This window comes from Astatotilapia calliptera, chromosome 23 (genome assembly GCF_900246225.1).
Source record: "Astatotilapia calliptera chromosome 23, fAstCal1.2, whole genome shotgun sequence".
Classification (NCBI taxonomy): Eukaryota; Metazoa; Chordata; class Actinopteri; order Cichliformes; family Cichlidae; genus Astatotilapia; species Astatotilapia calliptera.
In genome coordinates, this window is record NC_039323.1 from 24,506,847 (window position 1) to 24,524,987 (window position 18,141).

The following is an 18,141-nucleotide window of genomic DNA, read 5'->3' on the forward strand; positions in this document are numbered from 1 at the left end:
CAAGCTTGTTAGAGTTGTGCAAAACACTGTTTTTTACCTTATGTATCTTATTTTCATGCATGCTTCATGTTTCAGTAGCTGCACCTATTTCTCATTTTAATAGGAAGATATAAAGAACTGAGGGGTGACTTAAGACTTTTGCACAATACTGTACACTTACCTACATCTGTTAAGCTACCTGTTAACACAAATATCCAGTGAGTCAAGCCAAAGCCTTGTGATGTCAGAGGTTAAAGGGGAATGGCCAGACTGCAGTGAATGTGAATTAAAAAGTCAAAAATAAAGAAAATACTTGATTTATTTAGAAAAAAACACAAACATTTCATCTTTACTGGGATCACAATCACCACGTCTACATGTGATATTGTAATTGTTCAAAAATTCCTTTTCCTTCAGTAAATTCACACACTCTCTCCAACTTTATTCCTCTGTGTGGTTGATGCTGAGCTTACAGCAAAACAAACAGCGATCGGTGTAAAATATTTTATTAACCTCAACTTTAAATATGTATACAGCCTGCCGTTCCTCCTTATTGTCACAAGGGGGCAGTGTGCACTTCCAACATCTGAGCTTTGAGCCCCACCTGCTCCAGCTTTACATGCACCAAAGAGATTAATAAAAACAGGTATGCAAAGCAAAGTGCTTGGAGTTAGACTGGCATTTTCTCACACACTCACACACACACACACACACACACACACACACACACACACACACACACACACACACACACACACACACACACACACACACACACACACACACACACACACACAGTGATATTAGGACTCATAGTTATACAATTACAGTGATTATATAATGCAGAAGGCAAGATTTGGGCATTAGGTTCAATTTTGTGTGAACATCTAAACTCTGCAGAGAAGTCCTTTTTCTCTCTTTCTGGCTTCTCTGAAAGAGGAAGAAAAATATGAAATTACTTCCTGCACAAATATGTTTATGAAAGATAAAACAGCTCTTTTGTGTGTAAATACATGCACAAATAAAATCTTTAAAAACTTTAAAGGGAGAATTTCACTTCACTGGTTCATCATCAAAGACTTCAGAGATTCACTTTAGCCAAAGTCAATGTCAAACTCAAAGTCAGTGTAAAAGTTAATGAAAGTAAATAAAGTAATGTGTTTAAACGGCTTTAACAGCCAGTGTACTCTCAGATCTGACAGTGCAAAGAAGTTATACTTGAGTAGTAACTAAAAACTAATAACATCTGTTTTGCAAATTCTGTTATGGGTTAATAAATTGAGGAGCCACATGCACAAACCTAAAGGAGATTTAAAAAACAAAAAACATGCCTTTACTTGCTGAAAAATCCAGAACTATACCAGAGGGCTAAAACTAAACAGAATGACAACAACTATGAAATAATAAAGGAAGACCATAACAGACGTTAGCTAAGGAAATATAAAGAAATACATATAAAGATAAATGTGTAGATAAATTATGAGCTTATTTCTTTAAAATGATAAATGTGCCCATTAAATGTGTTCCTAAAGAGAAATCCCTGCATGTGTCAACCTGGCTTGAGGATTTACTCACTACCATCATTGCTGAAATTTGTTAAATGCAGCTGCTGACAGGAATCTGCACCATTAAGGCTCAGATGCGTAACTGCACCACACCCAGACTGGAAAACACCAGAAATGGCCTTAAATTTTTATCTAATTACTCATTTGTACCTCTGTGCAGTTTTAGCCTGTTGCTCAAACTAAAGTTACACTGAGAAAGAAACTTCTGGGAGCACTTTTATTGTGAATGTACGAGCTGCTTGCCATCACTGGCACCATCTTCAGACTCTGGGGAGGAAGCGCAGATTGATGGGCTTAGCGGGAATGAGCAGCGTCCGAGTTTTGGCCTCCACTGTCGGTGCACCATCTTCAGGCTGGATCTCATAATGCTGCATCAGCTGCAGAGCAATAGCAGGACTGTGTTAAAAAAATTTACCCATAAATCGGCTGCTTCCGATTGTAGCTAAATGTTTGATTACCTAAGTTATTTACTCTGTTGATTTGCAGAACATAACATATATACTAAAAGTGCATTAAACTGCACTTCTCCTTTCTTTATAAATTCACTTTGTAAACAATTGAACCTATTGGGTTAAAACTGTTTTTAACATGAAAACAGAACAACGCTGACCACAGCCACCAAGACTGATGTTTGCATTAAAACGCTAATTAGGCAACCTGGCTTTTGAAAATGTCAAAACACACAAACCACAGGGAGACTCATCTCTGAAAGCAGCCCAAACATTCTTCAGCATATCTGTTTTCATATGCTCATATCTATGACATGACTTGAATACAGATATAACAGGTCATAGTTGTAGAAATTCCAACAAGCTGAGACAGATTATTTAAGATTAGGCAATCTGTCGATGAAAAGAATAATGCCCTAAAGCGCAACAAGGTTGCATCAGTGTGTAGAAAGGAAGGAAGAACTCCCTTTTAAAAGGAAGAAACATCCAGCAGAACCCAGCTCAGGGAGGGGCAGCCATCTGCCGTGACCGTCCGCCATTTAAATATGAACGAAAAGGTTAAAAATATAAAATCTGTGGCGCTCTAAAGGCGCTGACCTTTAACAGCAGCCTGAAATGCCACTTTAAGCCAGCCGGCTTCTTCAGAAGTATTCAACAGCCTGTACACGTCCTTAGTGATAAAGATGAGACAGAGGAAGTGATACATGTCTCAGTGCATTCAAGTGCTGGAGCGCCAAAAGAAGGAGCTTTTCTATTTTGTTTGGCATTTTTGCAGAAATTCCTTCTTTCTTCTGTTTATTTCCCTCTAAGGACTCGCTAATCATTTTATTACTGTTTTTATTTCCAGTTTATCAGTTTCTTGCTGCTCAGCCAGCATCTGTAGACTGCAGGAAGATAAAGTACTGCAGCTGTCTTCACTTGGAGAGAACATCTAGTGTCATTTTCAGCATTTAGTCCTGGGTTTAAAAATATTTATAAATATTTCAGTTCAATTCAATTCAGATGCTTTATATTGTAAGTTAAAACCTACAATAATGAGTGAGTATAGGGGTGGGATTTAATAAGTTTTCTTCGTCCCACTCCTTTTTCAGGCAAGTTTTGTTTTTTGTTTTGTGTATTTTATGTTCAATATAGGTATTTGTTGTGCCTGAAAATGAATAAATAAATGAAATAATACAAAAAAACCCCAGAGAAAAAGCCAACAATCTTTCAAAATTACCTAATACTATCAACAGAAAGTGAAGAAACTACAACAGTGTTCTGGGTTAAAGGGATGTTAACTCAAGTCAAACTAGCTGGGCTGTACTTTCATGCAATGCCAGTTTCTACCACATGGTGCTTTCTATAAGCAGGCGAGGGAGGCTGGAAAAGGGCAATCCTCACAAGGAACGCAGCTGCCCCCCCGTGTGCACAGATTGTGCAGAGGGTACAAAAGGTACCCTTAAAAAAGCACTAGCTCTGCATCACTCACCCTGGACAGAGCAAAGTGCATCTCCATCTCTGCCACCCTCTTCCCCACACAGGCTCGCACCCCGACGCCGAACGGGATGAAGCTGTAAGGGTTATGCTGGTAGAAGCCGGGCCTGGCTCTGTCACTGCGGCTATTCGGCGTGTCACTGCGAAACCACCGCTCTGGGAGGAAGTGCTCAGCATTTGTGAACTCGGACTCATCGTGGCAGGCTTCATAATGGCACAGATGGAACTGAGTCTGGAAAAAGACGGCTTATTTTAGAGAGATGCTTAAAGACATACGAGTGTATGTGTGTAACCGTGTCTTCCTACCTTCTTCGGGAACCAGTAGTTATCCAGAATCACCTCGTTCTCCGAAACAAAGCGTCCGTTTCCAGGAACCACTGGATACAGGCTGGTTGAGGAAGAAAGAAACAAATCAGCCTCCAATAAGACATGAGAGATGTTTCCAGCTTTGTAATCGATCGCAGCTGACATGTTGGTTTTTGCGTAAACTGCATCAGAAGACAGAGAAAATACGTGAGGCCAAAAAGGGCAGATGTTTACTGAAAGACGGCTGATTCAGCTCACTTCCAACTAGGTGTTTTCATTCTTGCTCTACTATAGGAGCTTTGCATGACTTTGATTCTTCTGATTGGCTGCCCCTCATGGTTGGGGGTTCTGCTTCTTCTTCTGCTCTTTATTGTTAAATAGAGACAGTCTTAGAAACCATTAACTATTTCAGAATTCACAAAAACCTGGAAGAAACATTCAACTGAGGAAGTTCTTTAGACCATCACGGTGTATTCAGAGCAGTGACAGCATCCCTTTAAAAAAAGAATTCCCCCAGAACCAAACAATCAGTGTTTCTTATGTACAAGAGCTCTAAAAAATGAGACTTGGCAGTTAAATTCTAACATATGTGGTAATTTAAGTGTACTCCACAGACCCTGGACAGACCCTGGACAGACCCTCGGTACACTTTGCTCTGCTATGGAGCGTCATCAAAGTCTAATCAGACTCAAACTCTTTATTTCAGTAAATGAATTAATCAGGAAGTCACTTCCTTGAAATGATCTCTTCTTATTGCTTTCTTTTAACTGAAATAACTTTTTTTATAAAGCACCTTCTAAAGTGCTTTGACCGACAAAAAAAATATAAAATAAATTCAAACAGAAGGCAAGAGAGAAATAAGGAGGAACCAAATGCAAGGAGAGTGGAAAAAATACTGTGTAGACCAGTCTGAATGCATTTACCCTGACCTGAGAGTACAACTGTTTAATGCTAGGGCCAAATTTATTAGTGTTCCAAGGACATAAATATGAAGAACCCACATGAATAACAAATTACAAACAACTCTGACACCAACTGACGATCAGTTCAGGATGTACCCCAGCTCTCACCCCGTGCCAACTTGAATGGGCTCCAACATGCCTGCAACCCTAAAATGGATACGTGTAAGAGGACAGATGGATAAATTATAAGCATCTCAGAGAAAAGCATGGACACAGGAGTCATATGATCCATTTTGTTTGTAACAGTTAGAAGTGTAGGAGCTGTAAATAGAAAGTGTGGAAGTGGAAAACTATTCTCATAATCACATGCAGTCCAGCATTACTGCTTCCACTGGGACCTGTTTCCACAGAAGAGGGGCCTGAAAGCTGAAGGCTCTGCCTCCCATTCTACTTTTAAATGCTTTATAAACCACAAGTGAATATTAAAATATTAATAGTAACAACAACAATATTGATACCTTTTGCTTGTGACCATAGGTGAGAGTGAAAATGGAGATATACTCAGCTCTTTCTGCTGCACTCTATTATTGAATTTTCTACAGTCGTCAGACTTTTTTCTTCCTCTTACAACGTTGTCACTGCTTTCTCCATACATGGCACAATACGTGGAGGTACATGGTTCATTATATAGCCTTTTATCAGGTACCAGAATGTATGATCACTTTACTCTTTTACTCACTTATAAAATTTTAAATAATACGGCACCTAGCTGTTTAATAGGACTTCTCCATTTGTATAACCCCCCCCCCCCAAAAAAAGCACTAAGATCTTCTAACCAGATGCTCTCAATGCAGCCCAGGTCTAGACTTAAAACCAGAGGCGCTCGTGCCTTTGCCATCGCAGCACCTAGAGTATGGAACAATCTCCCTATTACCATTCACACTTCCGAGTCTATTCAGTCTTTTAAATCTCGCTTAAAGACTCACCTTTTTACTTTGGCTTTGACTTAAGTTAGTTGACTAAATTTTGGCTGGTTTCTATAGGTTGTTTTGTGTTGCTGTTGGTAAATTATTTTCTTCGCTCCTAATTTGTGAAGCACTTTGATCGACATTGTTGTTTTTAAACATGCTATATAAATAAATTTTGATAAATGCGGGTGGAGTAATCTGCAGATGATATGCAAATTGCATGGAGGTTGCACAATATGGAACGCCAGGACTGCCATAATGAATTAACTACACCATTAAATAATTAATTAAATGTGTCGTAAATATTTATTTTATTAATTATTTTCAATTGTAATTAATTATTGCCACATTTAATTATTTAATAGTGTATTTAATTAATTCATTACGGCAGTCCTAGCATTCCATAGCACAAGGCTGATTCTAAATGATTCTGACTTGATTGACTGATAACATAAGCACAGTTTTAAGAAGAAAATAGGCCAGTACACGTTTCATAAATCTGACGATAATTTAGTGTAGGAACTAATTTTTTCCACAGGGTGAGAACAGACGAGACCAAAGTAGAGACATTTGGCCAAAATGCACAAAACCTAACACAGCATATCAGCACAAAACACCTCACACGAGCTGTCAGCACGATGGTGGAGGGGTGATGATTTAGGTTTGTTTTACAGTAAATGAGTCAACCATGAAGTCCTCTGTATACCAAAATATTCTAGAGTCAAACCTGAGGAAATCTGTCTGACACTTCAAGCTTGGCTGAAACTGGGTCACACAACAGGACAATGATCCCAAGCACAGCAGTGGTCCTGTCAAACTCCAGACCCGAATCTGACTGATGCTGTTGACCTTAAGAGAACTGTGCATAAGCAAATGACCTCAAATCTCAATGAACTAAAGAAGACTGGGCCTCCACAACGATGTGAGAGACTGATAAAGTCATAAAGAAAACCATTAATGCAAGTTATTGCTCCTAAAAGCTACTGAATGATGGCAGGTACTTCGCTTTCCACATGGCTGCACAGAGTCCTGTGAAAACATTGCGTATGCATGGAGGTATTGTGTTACAGATGGGAGAACTGGATGGGTCAGAGCAGACTACTGGAACAGTTTGTCCTTTACAGATAAAACCAGCTTTAATTTACCGATGGTTCTCACTGAGCCTGTACTTCATAACACTACCAATCTGGCTGGAACAGCTTAACTATAAACACAGAAAATAAAGAAAACACCACCACCACCACACAACTGCTTTTAAACTAGAAGGGCAGTCAGACTGAGCTCCACCGAGGCCAAAAAAAACTGTATGCAACTAAGTACACAGGTAGCTTTCCGTTGCTGTTGCTTTTAATCATTTACCTGGATGAAATCCAATCATTCTGGTTAAAGATTTTATATCTATGGATAGATAGAGCTGTGGCTACAATGTAGCTTGCCATCACCAGTGTGTGAATGTGTGTGTGAATGGGTGGATGACTGGACGTGTAAAGCGCTTTGGGGTCCTTAGGGACTAGAAAAGCACTATACAAATACAGGCCATCTTTAAAAGTACATACCAAAATGTATTTATTTATTTTTTAAGGATGGTATTGCCTTTAATTGCTCAAGAAAATGCCACCAGTATTCTGAGTTTGGCATGGAGGGAGTTTTCAGCCTTGGCAGAGGTGTATTTTGCTCTTATTCTTACTGTGATGTGATTTGCTGACTGAGGGTTTTTGAGAGGTGTCTGTCACAGAGACGACAGAGACGCAGGAACACAGCAAACGCCATCAGTAATCCTCGAGATTGTTACGTTTTTTTTCCTTCATAAAAACACACCTCTCTGAAATTTAGTCATCTAAGGTGTGTGGCAGTGTGAGAACAACACAGCAATTTTTGAGTTTCAAAGGTGATGACACACACTGAGCAAACCATTTTGTACACAAGCAGCCACTTGAATATTTGCAAATACCACACAGGTTTCCATTCTGCACCCACAGAAGCAGGAAACCGTCCAAAACAACATATTCAGCATGAGAACTTCCTGTGTGTGCTTCATTTAATCAGATTTTCAAAGAAAGCCAGCATGCATATGTAGCTGAAGGTTTTCACAGACTTGAACTTTTACCTCTAAATATCCTGACGCTTTTAAACTGTGGAATTGAGGCATAGGGCTGCAAAAGCACGATTTTATTAAGACTAAAACTTGATTTAACCACATGTTGCTTTTAATGCAGCTCTGACTTGTCTAAGTAAGTGATCTTAAAACAGTTTGACATTGCTGGGTTGGGCCGTTCTCATAAAATACTCTATCAAAGTCCTGAGCCAACCCTCATTTCTCTATAATTTGCTTCCAAAGGGCTTTTAAAGTGCTGGAAAGCATCGGATTAAGAACAGCTTTATTTTCAAGCATGTGAATGATCCCAAACACACTGCCAATGCAGTAAAATCATACCTGGATAGAAAAACAAACAGTGGAACACCATCAGTCATGGATCGGCCTCCCCAGAGCTCGGACGTCAACATTATTGAAGCAGTGTGGGATCATGTTGACAGAGAACAGAACAAAAGGCAGAAACATCCAAAGAAGAGCTTTGAATGTCCTTCAAGAAGCCTGCAGAACTATTCCTTCTATCATGTCCAAATTCAACTCTGCTGTCTAGCAGAAGGTTTCAGAGCACTTTATCATTCTGTTGGCAACCTTCATGAAGTTGCCAGTTCAGTCTTCCAGCAGGATTTAGCACCTGTGTGTGAAAACCTACATGAGGAGCTTTGGCACTCACTGGAATTTCTCATCCGAGAAGTAAACGAGAGGCATCCAAAAAAATCCCAGCTTTCACAAAATCTTGTTACTGCTTGTCTCAAACTCAAACTGTTCCCTGTCACGAATGACTTCACATCACTAACTTGTGTAGTTTGGATGAGTGGACAGCAAAGTTTTGAAAAGATTCAGTGCAAAACACCAACTTGATGATTTCCAGCATGCAGATGCAAAATACATCACGTGTTTGTAGATCATTTATGAATTACAGACTTGTTTTTAAAACCATCAGGTCTTCGGTTAAAATGCTTACGGTTAAGAAAAACTTGACTCCTTTGAGAGACAGACGCAAATAGCTGTCAGCTCACCGTAATGTCTCCTTTATGACGGCCTTCAGGAAGGGCATCCTGCTCAGGTCATCCATGGTTGGCTCCCGCTTGTCTGGGCAAACCGAATTCACCTCGCTGTAAAGTCGATCCTGAGCCCTGCTGTCTCTCGCTAAGTGATACAAAGCCCACGACAAGGTGTTGGACGTCTGGAGTCAGGTGGGAGAAAAATGGAAGAGGTTGAGTAGATACGTAGGTAAAAATTAGAGGTAAAAACATCACAAAAAACTTAAAACGATTATTACCGTGCAAGTTATTGATGTACATCAATGCTTACAACACAAAAAACACTATAGTGTCTCTTTGTGATGTTTACTCAGCATTTGCAGGGATCATTTTTCTTTCCCATCCTGCTAAAATAATTCCTTTTGACTCTGTGTGCACCTCCTTCACACTCCTGAGCTCAGCAGCTGGGTGGCACAAACTATCTGAACTGAACTAAAAAGAAAACTCCAGTCTAAACACACAGCATGAGGTTAGCTTCTAATACCCGAAAGTGTAAACAGGGAGGCATTATGAGAAACTACTGCACTATAAGACCTGAAATCTGTGAATGTTTGTGTAGGTTCTCAGTTCACAGTAGTCTTAAGGGCCTGAAATATACACAGGAGAAACCAAAAAACCAAACCACATACCCACGGCACAACACAGCACGAGACTTGGCCATACATCTGCACTTACAGGAGAAAGGATATTCCGGTCTTCAGATCCCTTCTCAGGCGATTTAAACGCCACTCATGCCTTAACCCGTGTAACCTAATAGCTCACATAATGACGGGATAGGGCAATTTTCACAGAGGATCCACACCTTGACCCCTGTGATGGTAATGTCCCATGTCATGGACCACACCTTGGCTCATGTGACCCAAAGTAACTCTCTTGACTTGAAGGCTCAACTCTCAGTACCACCTACATTAAATTACTCTCCATAAGATTTTATTACCCTCTTAGGTGAGGGGTGAAACATTTGTGTTCTGAGAAAGGACACGCAGAGGCTTTTCTGCTATTGGCAGGTTTTCTTATGGCCTGATCTCTTTAGAAATGTTACTAAAACAATGAATAAGCTCACTATAAATGTAATATTCTAACATCCTTGTATTGAGACTCTCCCCTCTATGCACTGCTTTGCATTAGCTTCAGTTCAATAAACATCTGCTCTGTTACATTCAAATAATAGTATACTTTAAATATTTCTGGCTTGCCTTTGTTACATTCACATACATGCTGGGTCAGACTACATCTCTCTCCCTGATTCAGCAGCAATCACTGACATCAGAAGCAAAATAAGCAATTTAAGTTTCACACTCCAAGGCCGAGGCAAACAGCTCCGCTTCACTCATGACGTCAAATTCAACTCAGTATGACATAAGATTAATGGGATTCAACACGACACTCCCCAATAATCATTGTCTGGCACATTCATACACCCTAAAGGCACGTCCTTGCAACACACACTCACACACCCCAATAAACAGGCTCCCTCCCTTATCATTGTTGTTACCATTGTAGACACTATACTGAAGCCAACTCAAACTCAACTCAAAGGACTTTTTGGCCTCTATTGGTGCACTCCTGAATAAGTCTGAAGTTGGAATTGCCAAATTCCCAGTAATCATTTGAATCAGCAGTCTGCTCAACTCAGATTTCCCACTCACAAAGTTGGACCACCCAAGAAACTGCATTCTAAAAAGTACTCATGTTTTGGGGGGCTCTTTAGCCTTTACTTCACTAGAACGGTGAAGATAAGAAAGAAGTGCAAACAGAGAAAGGCACACAGTAAAAACCAGAAAAACAATTATTTCTAGTCTTCTGGAATTTTCTTTCCCATCTGTGAGCACACACAATCAATGTTTCAGGAACAGACACATCTTATCTGAAAACCCAAAGTCACTATCTCCTCACCACATTTTCATCTCGTTCACCATCCCTTTTATCTTAAAAAGAAGATGGCTTGATTGAAAGCTATCTTCTTCACTTGATTTAAAAATAGAAAAGACTATTTTAAAGGATGAATCATGAAATTTGCTGTATGTGAAAAGGAAACTTCTTAAAATAATGGACCCTATCTTCCTTCCTTTTAAGTTAACCTTAAGCCTGTTACTTTTCCTCTATCACGAGCACAGCGTACAAATACTGACTAAACATTGTGAGCTTTATCTTTGCCCACCTTGGATAACCAAGATGTCCAGATTACGCAAACTTCCAACTTGTAGCTTGTGGCAAAGGATGGGGACAAGCCTGAACCTCACCAGGGAATGCCGCCAAACGGGCTCTGTGACAGCTTGCTGTACGTGCCGTACCAGATGTGATCCCTACTGGGCTTGTGTTTGTGTTGAATACCAGAGGTTTTGATTCCCTCAGGCAAAACTGAAACAATTTTGCTGTAAGTAATGTGTGTTCGCTTCTCACATAAAAACATTGCTGGGTAAAACAAAAACAAATCACTGCTGCTGGTTTTCTCACCATTAAATCTAACTGACTGATTGCAGTCAGTCCAGGCCGCCGGTTTCTGTCGACCCGTGTCAAGAGGACACAGAGATGGAAATCTAGTGTTTTTGCTATTGTGAATCAAAGCTTACATGGTTGTGGTGAAGGTGGAGGTTGAGTGAGAGGCTGAAAAGCTTGAGTCAGACTGAAGTCAAGACAAACAAGTCCACACCTTGAATTTTGTGTGCTAAATGAGCTATGGCAGTCTTTTAGGTTCTCTACATGAGCAACACAGAGCTTATCTGTAACTTCTTTGTTGTTCGTTGCACATAAGATGCCAACATGTTTGGAAAAGGTTTGTTTATTTTGCAATGTAACGTAATATGGATGAATAACCGCTTTCCTCACTCAACTGCCTAGAGACAGTTTAACAATGAGTCCACACAGGAAAATAAAATAAAGGTTCAGCTAGCAGATTCAGTGTCGAATAAGGCACAAATAATTGTGTTGCTGAGGTTTGTAGGTCACATGTCGCAGACCCTGTTTCTTAAAGAGTTTGCACACTGGCAACAAACACCTCTTAGAGCTAATGACGTTAAAAGTGGTCAGTAACATGATCTTTTAAAAAAGGAGAATCAGAGGGGCCGAGTCATTTTAGAAGTAAAGGTAGGAAGAGGATTATCACTCTAAGAAACCTTCCACAGCATAAGAGTGTTAAAAAAGGATGGAATTTATCATCTAAGTCCATAATCTTATTAAAAAATGAATAAAATCCAGACACATTTGTTTATTAATAATAATAATAACTTAAGGTTTGTACTGGACAAGATGAGCTTTGAATATCTTTGCCATCATTGCCTGTCAAGGAGTAAAATTCCAGTCTTCTAGAATACAGCCTTGGGGGGGGGGGGGGGGGGGGGGGGTCGCAATTAGGAGATCTATTTCATTACTTTGAGCTTGAGTAAATTAGATAACATCCTTGTTTAAATTTCAGACAGCTGACAAGTGACTATGGAGTGTGATAGGTTTGGTACTGATAAAGTTTAGGGTCATCAGCATAGGAACAGAAACAGAGACCACGGTGACAAATGATCTAGCCAAAGGGGATCATGTAAATGAAGAGAAATGGTCCAAGCACAGAACCTTGAGGCACACCTTGGTTAACCAGGGCAGCGGCAGAGCAAGGGCCTTCCATTGTGTTTGGTGAGCCAGTATGAACCTTCCAGATCCCTCAGGTCATCTGGATCCGGTTTTTTCTCAGTTCCCAGAGTCAGAACCAGACACGGAGAAGCTGCATTCAGCTTTTATGCTCCTTATATCTGGAACAAACTCCCAGAAAGCCTCAGATCAGCTGAAACACTCAGTTTATTTAAATCCAGGTTGAAGACTCACCTGTTCTCAGCTGCATTTGAATAAAACACCAAATCCACACTTTTAAGCTTAAATTTCAAAACTTACATTTAACTACTGATTTTATCTACTGTTCTGATTTTATCTGTTTTGATTTTATATACTGTTTTGTTTGTTTGTTAATTAGTTAGTTTGTTTGCTTGCTTGTTTTAATCAATTTTAAATCATGCTTTTTATTTGTTTTTGTTTCTAATGTCTCTGTAAAGCACTTTGAATCACCTTGTTGTTGAATTGTGCTATACAAATAAACTTGCCTTGCCTTGCCTAGTAGCAGAGGTCAGGGGCACCTGAAGGATGAGGTGGATCAAGGGGGTGAAGTAGCCAGTCCAGCAGTCTGGAATGGCTTTGCTGATGACAAATGAGGGAAGAGTAATAATAAGTCTTGGCCTGAGAGAGAGAGAGTTTCTTTACAGGACCTCACATGATGTCTATAAGGCTATAGATCCTCTAAAATCAGCAGGAGGTGGTCTTTAGGGCACGGACGTCCATAGTGAACCATAGGCCACAGCAGGTAAAAGAGACTGTTTTGAGCGGGTCAAGGGAGTTGAGGCTGCTGGATATGCTGTTATAAAGTTGGACTACTCAGCTCAACTAGACCACTCAGTTTTTAGGGTTTTCCATTAGATAGTAGTACTTGGTACCAGGTGCTTTTTTAGGACTTCCAAGTCAGTTGAGTTGAGCCAGAAATGTGACATCAAAAGACTGCATGCCACTGATTGGTGGGGGAGTGAAGTCACTGGATGAGTCATGAGAATAAATCCTTCACAAGAAGCAAATTCACCATATTCAAACCCGGCAACAGGGAAATGGCTGCAAACACACAAGTCCACTGTTTCTGTCAATAATTGTATTTCAGATAAGTGGTGCTTTATTGTTGAGTTACCGGGCATTCAACAGCATGCACTGCTGATGTTGGGACAGGTCTAGAGGGAGTGGTGCTGTCAGTACAAGCCAGTGGTCTTGGATTGCTCAGAGCACTACCAGAGGGATACTCTGTGAAAAAATTACGTATTTGCAATCAACGAATCTGGTTAAAAAGTAAAACGCATTTCATGGATGAGAGCCAATAAACCAAACTGCATTTTCATGACTGTCAAACTGATATTTAGAACTTTTATGCTTTTTGGAGTCTTTTTTCATTTACAGAGTGCAAAATCTTGGGAGGATAATATTTAAATGAATCACATAAATGTTTTTGGCACAATTTGCTGCAAACTGTACTAAGTCTAAGCCTGAAAAACATGTCCCATGTGTCTGTGTCTGTGATGACTGTCATTAAGAGTGTTTATTTTAGAACTGGAAGGTGAGACATTATGAGATTGGGTGTGCAAGAGCAGATGGCTTAAAACTGAGCACGGTGTCGAAACTTTGCTTCCATCCTCTGACTCTTCAGAGTCCTCACCCTGCATGTTTAGAGAACGTCCCACACATTCTGGCCTTTACTTATACTGGTGTCTTGATTAAGCTTACCCAAGGTCCATACCAAGCATTGGAGGGAAAAGGGGGGCCAGTATGGGGTTATTTTTGTGCCACTATTCTGAGCGCATGTAAAAAAAAATTGCAGGTGCAAGTATTGTATTTTGAGGAGAAATTTATTTTGAGCAAAGAAAAGCTAAATTTGAGTGAACAAAATTCATTGCTGTGTGCAAAAAATGTATTTCAGTGTTTGCTATTATCCACACACACACACACACACACACACACACACACACACACACTAGCAGCCCTTCTCGCTCAGTTTTTGCACTTGCGCTCGCAATGTGTTGCTCGCGCTCTCAACATTTCTGCCCGTGCGCGTTCAACTCTTTCTGTACACAGTTATATTTGTGCCACAAAACCGGCCAATCACAGACTTGGATGCAAAAAAATCTGATTGGCTGTTCTGGTCTCCAATCAGCTCGAAATGACGAAATGCAATATCCCAGAATCCATTTCGTCCAAAACTCAAACGAGGCAGTGGCGGAGGAACACAGAGTGGCGGAGTTTGAAATATTTCTCTTTCTGGGTCACAAAATAAACTTTTAAGATATTTTCATGCGAGAATGTAGCTGTGTAAACTTCTAATATCTGCTCGATTCATCAAGACATCACATATTTGCAAAAGTGCTCTAACGTTTTCAGAGGTGTGTGTGTGTGTGTGTGTGTGTGTGTGTGTGTGTGTGTGTGTGTGTGTGTGTGTGTGTGTGTGTGTGTGTGTGTGTGTGTGTGTGTGGATAATAGCAAACACTGAAATACATTTTTTGCACGCAGCAATGAATTTTGTTCACTCAAATTTAGCTTTTCTTCGCTCAAAATAAATTTCTTCTTAAAATGCGACACTTGCACCTGCAATTTTTTTTTTTGCATGCGTTCAGAATAGTGGCACAAAAATAACGCCATAGGGCCAGCACAAGTCATGTAAGATAGTCATTTCAGGCAACCAAGTTCATTTTTATAGCAAGCTCATGATCTCTACTCAGAGATTAGTCCACAGTGTAAACTAAATCTCTGGCTTCTCTGGATGAATGAGCTCCACCTGTCTCACTGCTGTCTGCCAGCACCACCACACAGCCCTCATCAATTTCTAACAGAGAAGATCACTCAATCAAAATATATTGATTCTCCATTCGATACCTCTCAAACAAGTTTAATCACGTGCTTATTAATTTATGTTAGCAGACACACACTCCCCAATTCTGCTCATTTTTTGACCCACTAATCTTAAAAGATGTCAGTAACTGCTGGTTTACAGAATAAAAAGGAAAAATAAAAGGCATTTTGGAGCAGCTCAAACTGTGACAGTTAACCAAAATTTTCTTTCTACCAATAGTGAACAAATGGATGAAGAACAGACGCATGATGCTACAGCATTTTGTTTCCTCACCGTGTCGACTCCTCCCAGAATCAGCTCTGTAACGCTTATGTAGACTTCCGCTTTGGTCAGTTTGCCAGAAGACAGCAGGTAGGTCAGGTACATGGCCTCTATAGGCTCACCCCTGCTCACCTGAGCTTCAACTTCAGCCATTCTTCTGTCGATGAGCATCTGAGCTGCCGTGCAAACACATAAAAGATACAAATGAACTTAAAGCAAACCCAAAACAGCAGAAATCTTCCCTTTTGTGTTTTTTTCTGTTACATACCTACTTCATAGAGGTCATCCCAGGCCTGAACAAAGCGTTTCCAGAAGGGGAGGATGTTGCGGGTCCATCGTGGGAAGAGAAGCACCATGTCAGCAAATGTCATCATGTCGTTAAGAGCCTTGATGAAGCGAAGAGTCTCATGGGGAATCTCCTCCTGCAGGCACCCCAGTCTGGTCTCAAACAGGATGGAGGATATACCTGTAAATAAAATATTAATAAATACATAAATAAAAGAGTTGCAAACCCTAACCTACACCCCCTTTAGGATTAGTTGCTGTCCCTCTCACCTTCAAAGCCAAACTTGTAGAGCTCAGCTGCCACGTCCAAAACTGTGGCTTGGTCCTGACTGCGAGCTCGTAAGAGCTCAATGCGTTGCAGCAGATCTCCAGTCACCTGCTGGATGGTGGAGGCATAAACCGATACCTCCTGTAGCTTCAGCATCTTGGGGTTCAGGGCACTGCGGATGCGATACCACTCTGGTCCTGTTCTGTAAAATTAAAAGGGAAAAAACTTAAAAGGACCAGTAACAAAACTCTGCGGAACTCCAGTAGCAGGTTTTGCCAAAATCAAAGGACAATTTATAATTTTTGGCTTTATAAACTCTGTTATAGTCAGTATCAATCAGCAGAGACGAGAAAGGATAATAACAACAACCAGAAGAAGAACAGGATGCTACCCCCACGACACAGAAAAAAAGTCGATGGATGAAGTTTATTAGAGAATTATGGCTGTTAAAAAAAACTTTTGGCCAGTTTCTGTTTCAGTTTCAGCACTCCTTTACTACTCCGCAGAAGATATTTGTACATTTTCTCTTGCTAAATGTTCTTATATACATACCTGTACTATGAAAGACCCCTGAGGAACGCCAGTATTCTTTTATGAAATCAGATTTTTTTTTTTAGCTTAAAGAGATTCTTCACAAGCACCCAATGGATGCCTCCACAATCCACCAGGTTGTTACATGGGCTTAACTTTACCAATTTTCTTTTCCAAAAATTTAAGAATTACTTATAGCTTATAAGATAAGATAAGCCTTTATTAGTCCCACACATGGGACAGCAGAAAGTGGACAGTGCAAAATTACAGCAGCAAAACTGGAACAGGATAAGGTAGTAATAATAATAAGATACTATATATAATAGAATGAAATACTATATACAAATACTATGTTGTCAGAGAAAAATGTATATTTGAAATTATCATTTGATTATTATAAGTCAGAGGATCTCCTCTGGGTTCCTTTCTGGGTCCCTGGCTGTTTGTAAGGAATTTCGGACACATGAATAAAAGTTTTTTTGACATCATCTACACTCACTCTACGTGGAGTCCGTAGGCCTGGCCCCTCAGCTCCCTGTACTCCTTCCAGTGGGGCATCTCAACTCGGACTGGGTAGCGGCCTTCCTGCTGGATCACCTGACCAATGAGGTCAGGAGTCGCCACATTGACGATGTCAAAAGGGCCAAACTTGGAGCGCCAGATGGGCCCATACTGACGCTTCTGTAAGCCCTACAAAATTGAATTATTTAAAAGTCTATTTTACAATAACAAAGACAATGAGGACATGAATATCTGTTTAATTACAATCACTAATTTCATTACTTTTTAGATTTTGGTTTTTATTCACACTACTTTTAAATAGATTGATCTAAATAATAATTAATATGATTAACACTTTGAAAAGCTTTTTTAGGAGTTTGGGAAGCTGTTTTCAGATTATACAGTATAATTACTATTCTATAGCTAAAAACTTAATACCAAACCTGTTTAATTTTAGGTCATACATCTAAACTAATTAAAATGTTTAAATGAAACCACTTAAAAGTCATTCTCTCTGTCCCACATTTAGTTCACATTTCATTCTGGCTGGACTTCATACAAAATCGAGCCAATAGAAATAAAAGTGAACAAAAAAGCCAAAATGTTTGTTCAAAGGTTTGAAAGAAAGTAACATCCCTGAATGCGTTTTCTCGAAACACTAGCAGCAGCCGTGGAAACAGTTTTTGTTGTCGGCTGAAGGTCATCTCATACTTGTTCTACTCTTTAGCGCAAATGTACAAACAGTTAAAAAGTTGCTGTTGTTGTTTTAAGCCACTAAATTCTCTTCCAGTACCTGCAGTAAGTGCATCTTTTCCGCGTATCCTTTGACCAACAACCAGTACATACTGGTGGACCGGCTGGGCCCCGGTAAGTCATCAATGCTCTTCAGCCTAACCGCCTCAGTTGCTGTCTGCACGTTCAGGTTTCTTCTGCCCGGGATGGAAGCGAAGGGTGCGGGTCTGAGCACCGGAGCGACCCGAAGCGCTGTCCCGGAGCAGAGCGCTGGGAGGCAGCGGTACCAGGTTGCAGCAGCCCGGAAGCCCATAGTGAAAGCGCTGTGTGAAAGAGTCGATTGTGTGTGTGCAACAGAGCATGTG

The 18,141-nt window shown here is 40.3% G+C and overlaps 1 protein-coding gene across 1 annotated transcript; it reads right to left on the minus strand.

Annotated features, from left to right (window-relative positions):
* Positions 1-733: 733 nt before the first annotated feature.
* cyp27a2 (cytochrome P450 family 27 subfamily A member 2) lies at positions 734-18,141 on the minus strand. The gene is made up of 9 exons (XM_026159469.1): positions 17,838-18,141; positions 17,043-17,233; positions 16,015-16,214; positions 15,728-15,925; positions 15,472-15,635; positions 8,754-8,920; positions 3,776-3,857; positions 3,465-3,701; positions 734-1,921 (listed from the first exon to the last, which is right to left on the minus strand). The coding sequence occupies exons 1-9, from the start codon at positions 18,087-18,089 to the stop codon at positions 1,805-1,807; spliced, it is 1,608 nt and encodes a 535-aa protein (XP_026015254.1). The 5' UTR covers positions 18,090-18,141; the 3' UTR covers positions 734-1,804.

Excerpts from the sequence above, each read along its gene's own strand:
- cyp27a2 (XM_026159469.1), bottom strand. The coding sequence starts at position 18,089 with ATGGGCTTCCGGGCTGCTGCAACCTGGTACCGCTGCCTCCCAGCGCTC. Across the intron at positions 15,926-16,014 it reads CTACAAGTTTGGCTTTGAAG|GTATATCCTCCATCCTGTTT; the intron begins GTGAGAGGGACA and ends TTTTATTTACAG. Across the intron at positions 3,702-3,775 it reads ACTACTGGTTCCCGAAGAAG|ACTCAGTTCCATCTGTGCCA; the intron begins GTAGGAAGACAC and ends GTCTTTTTCCAG.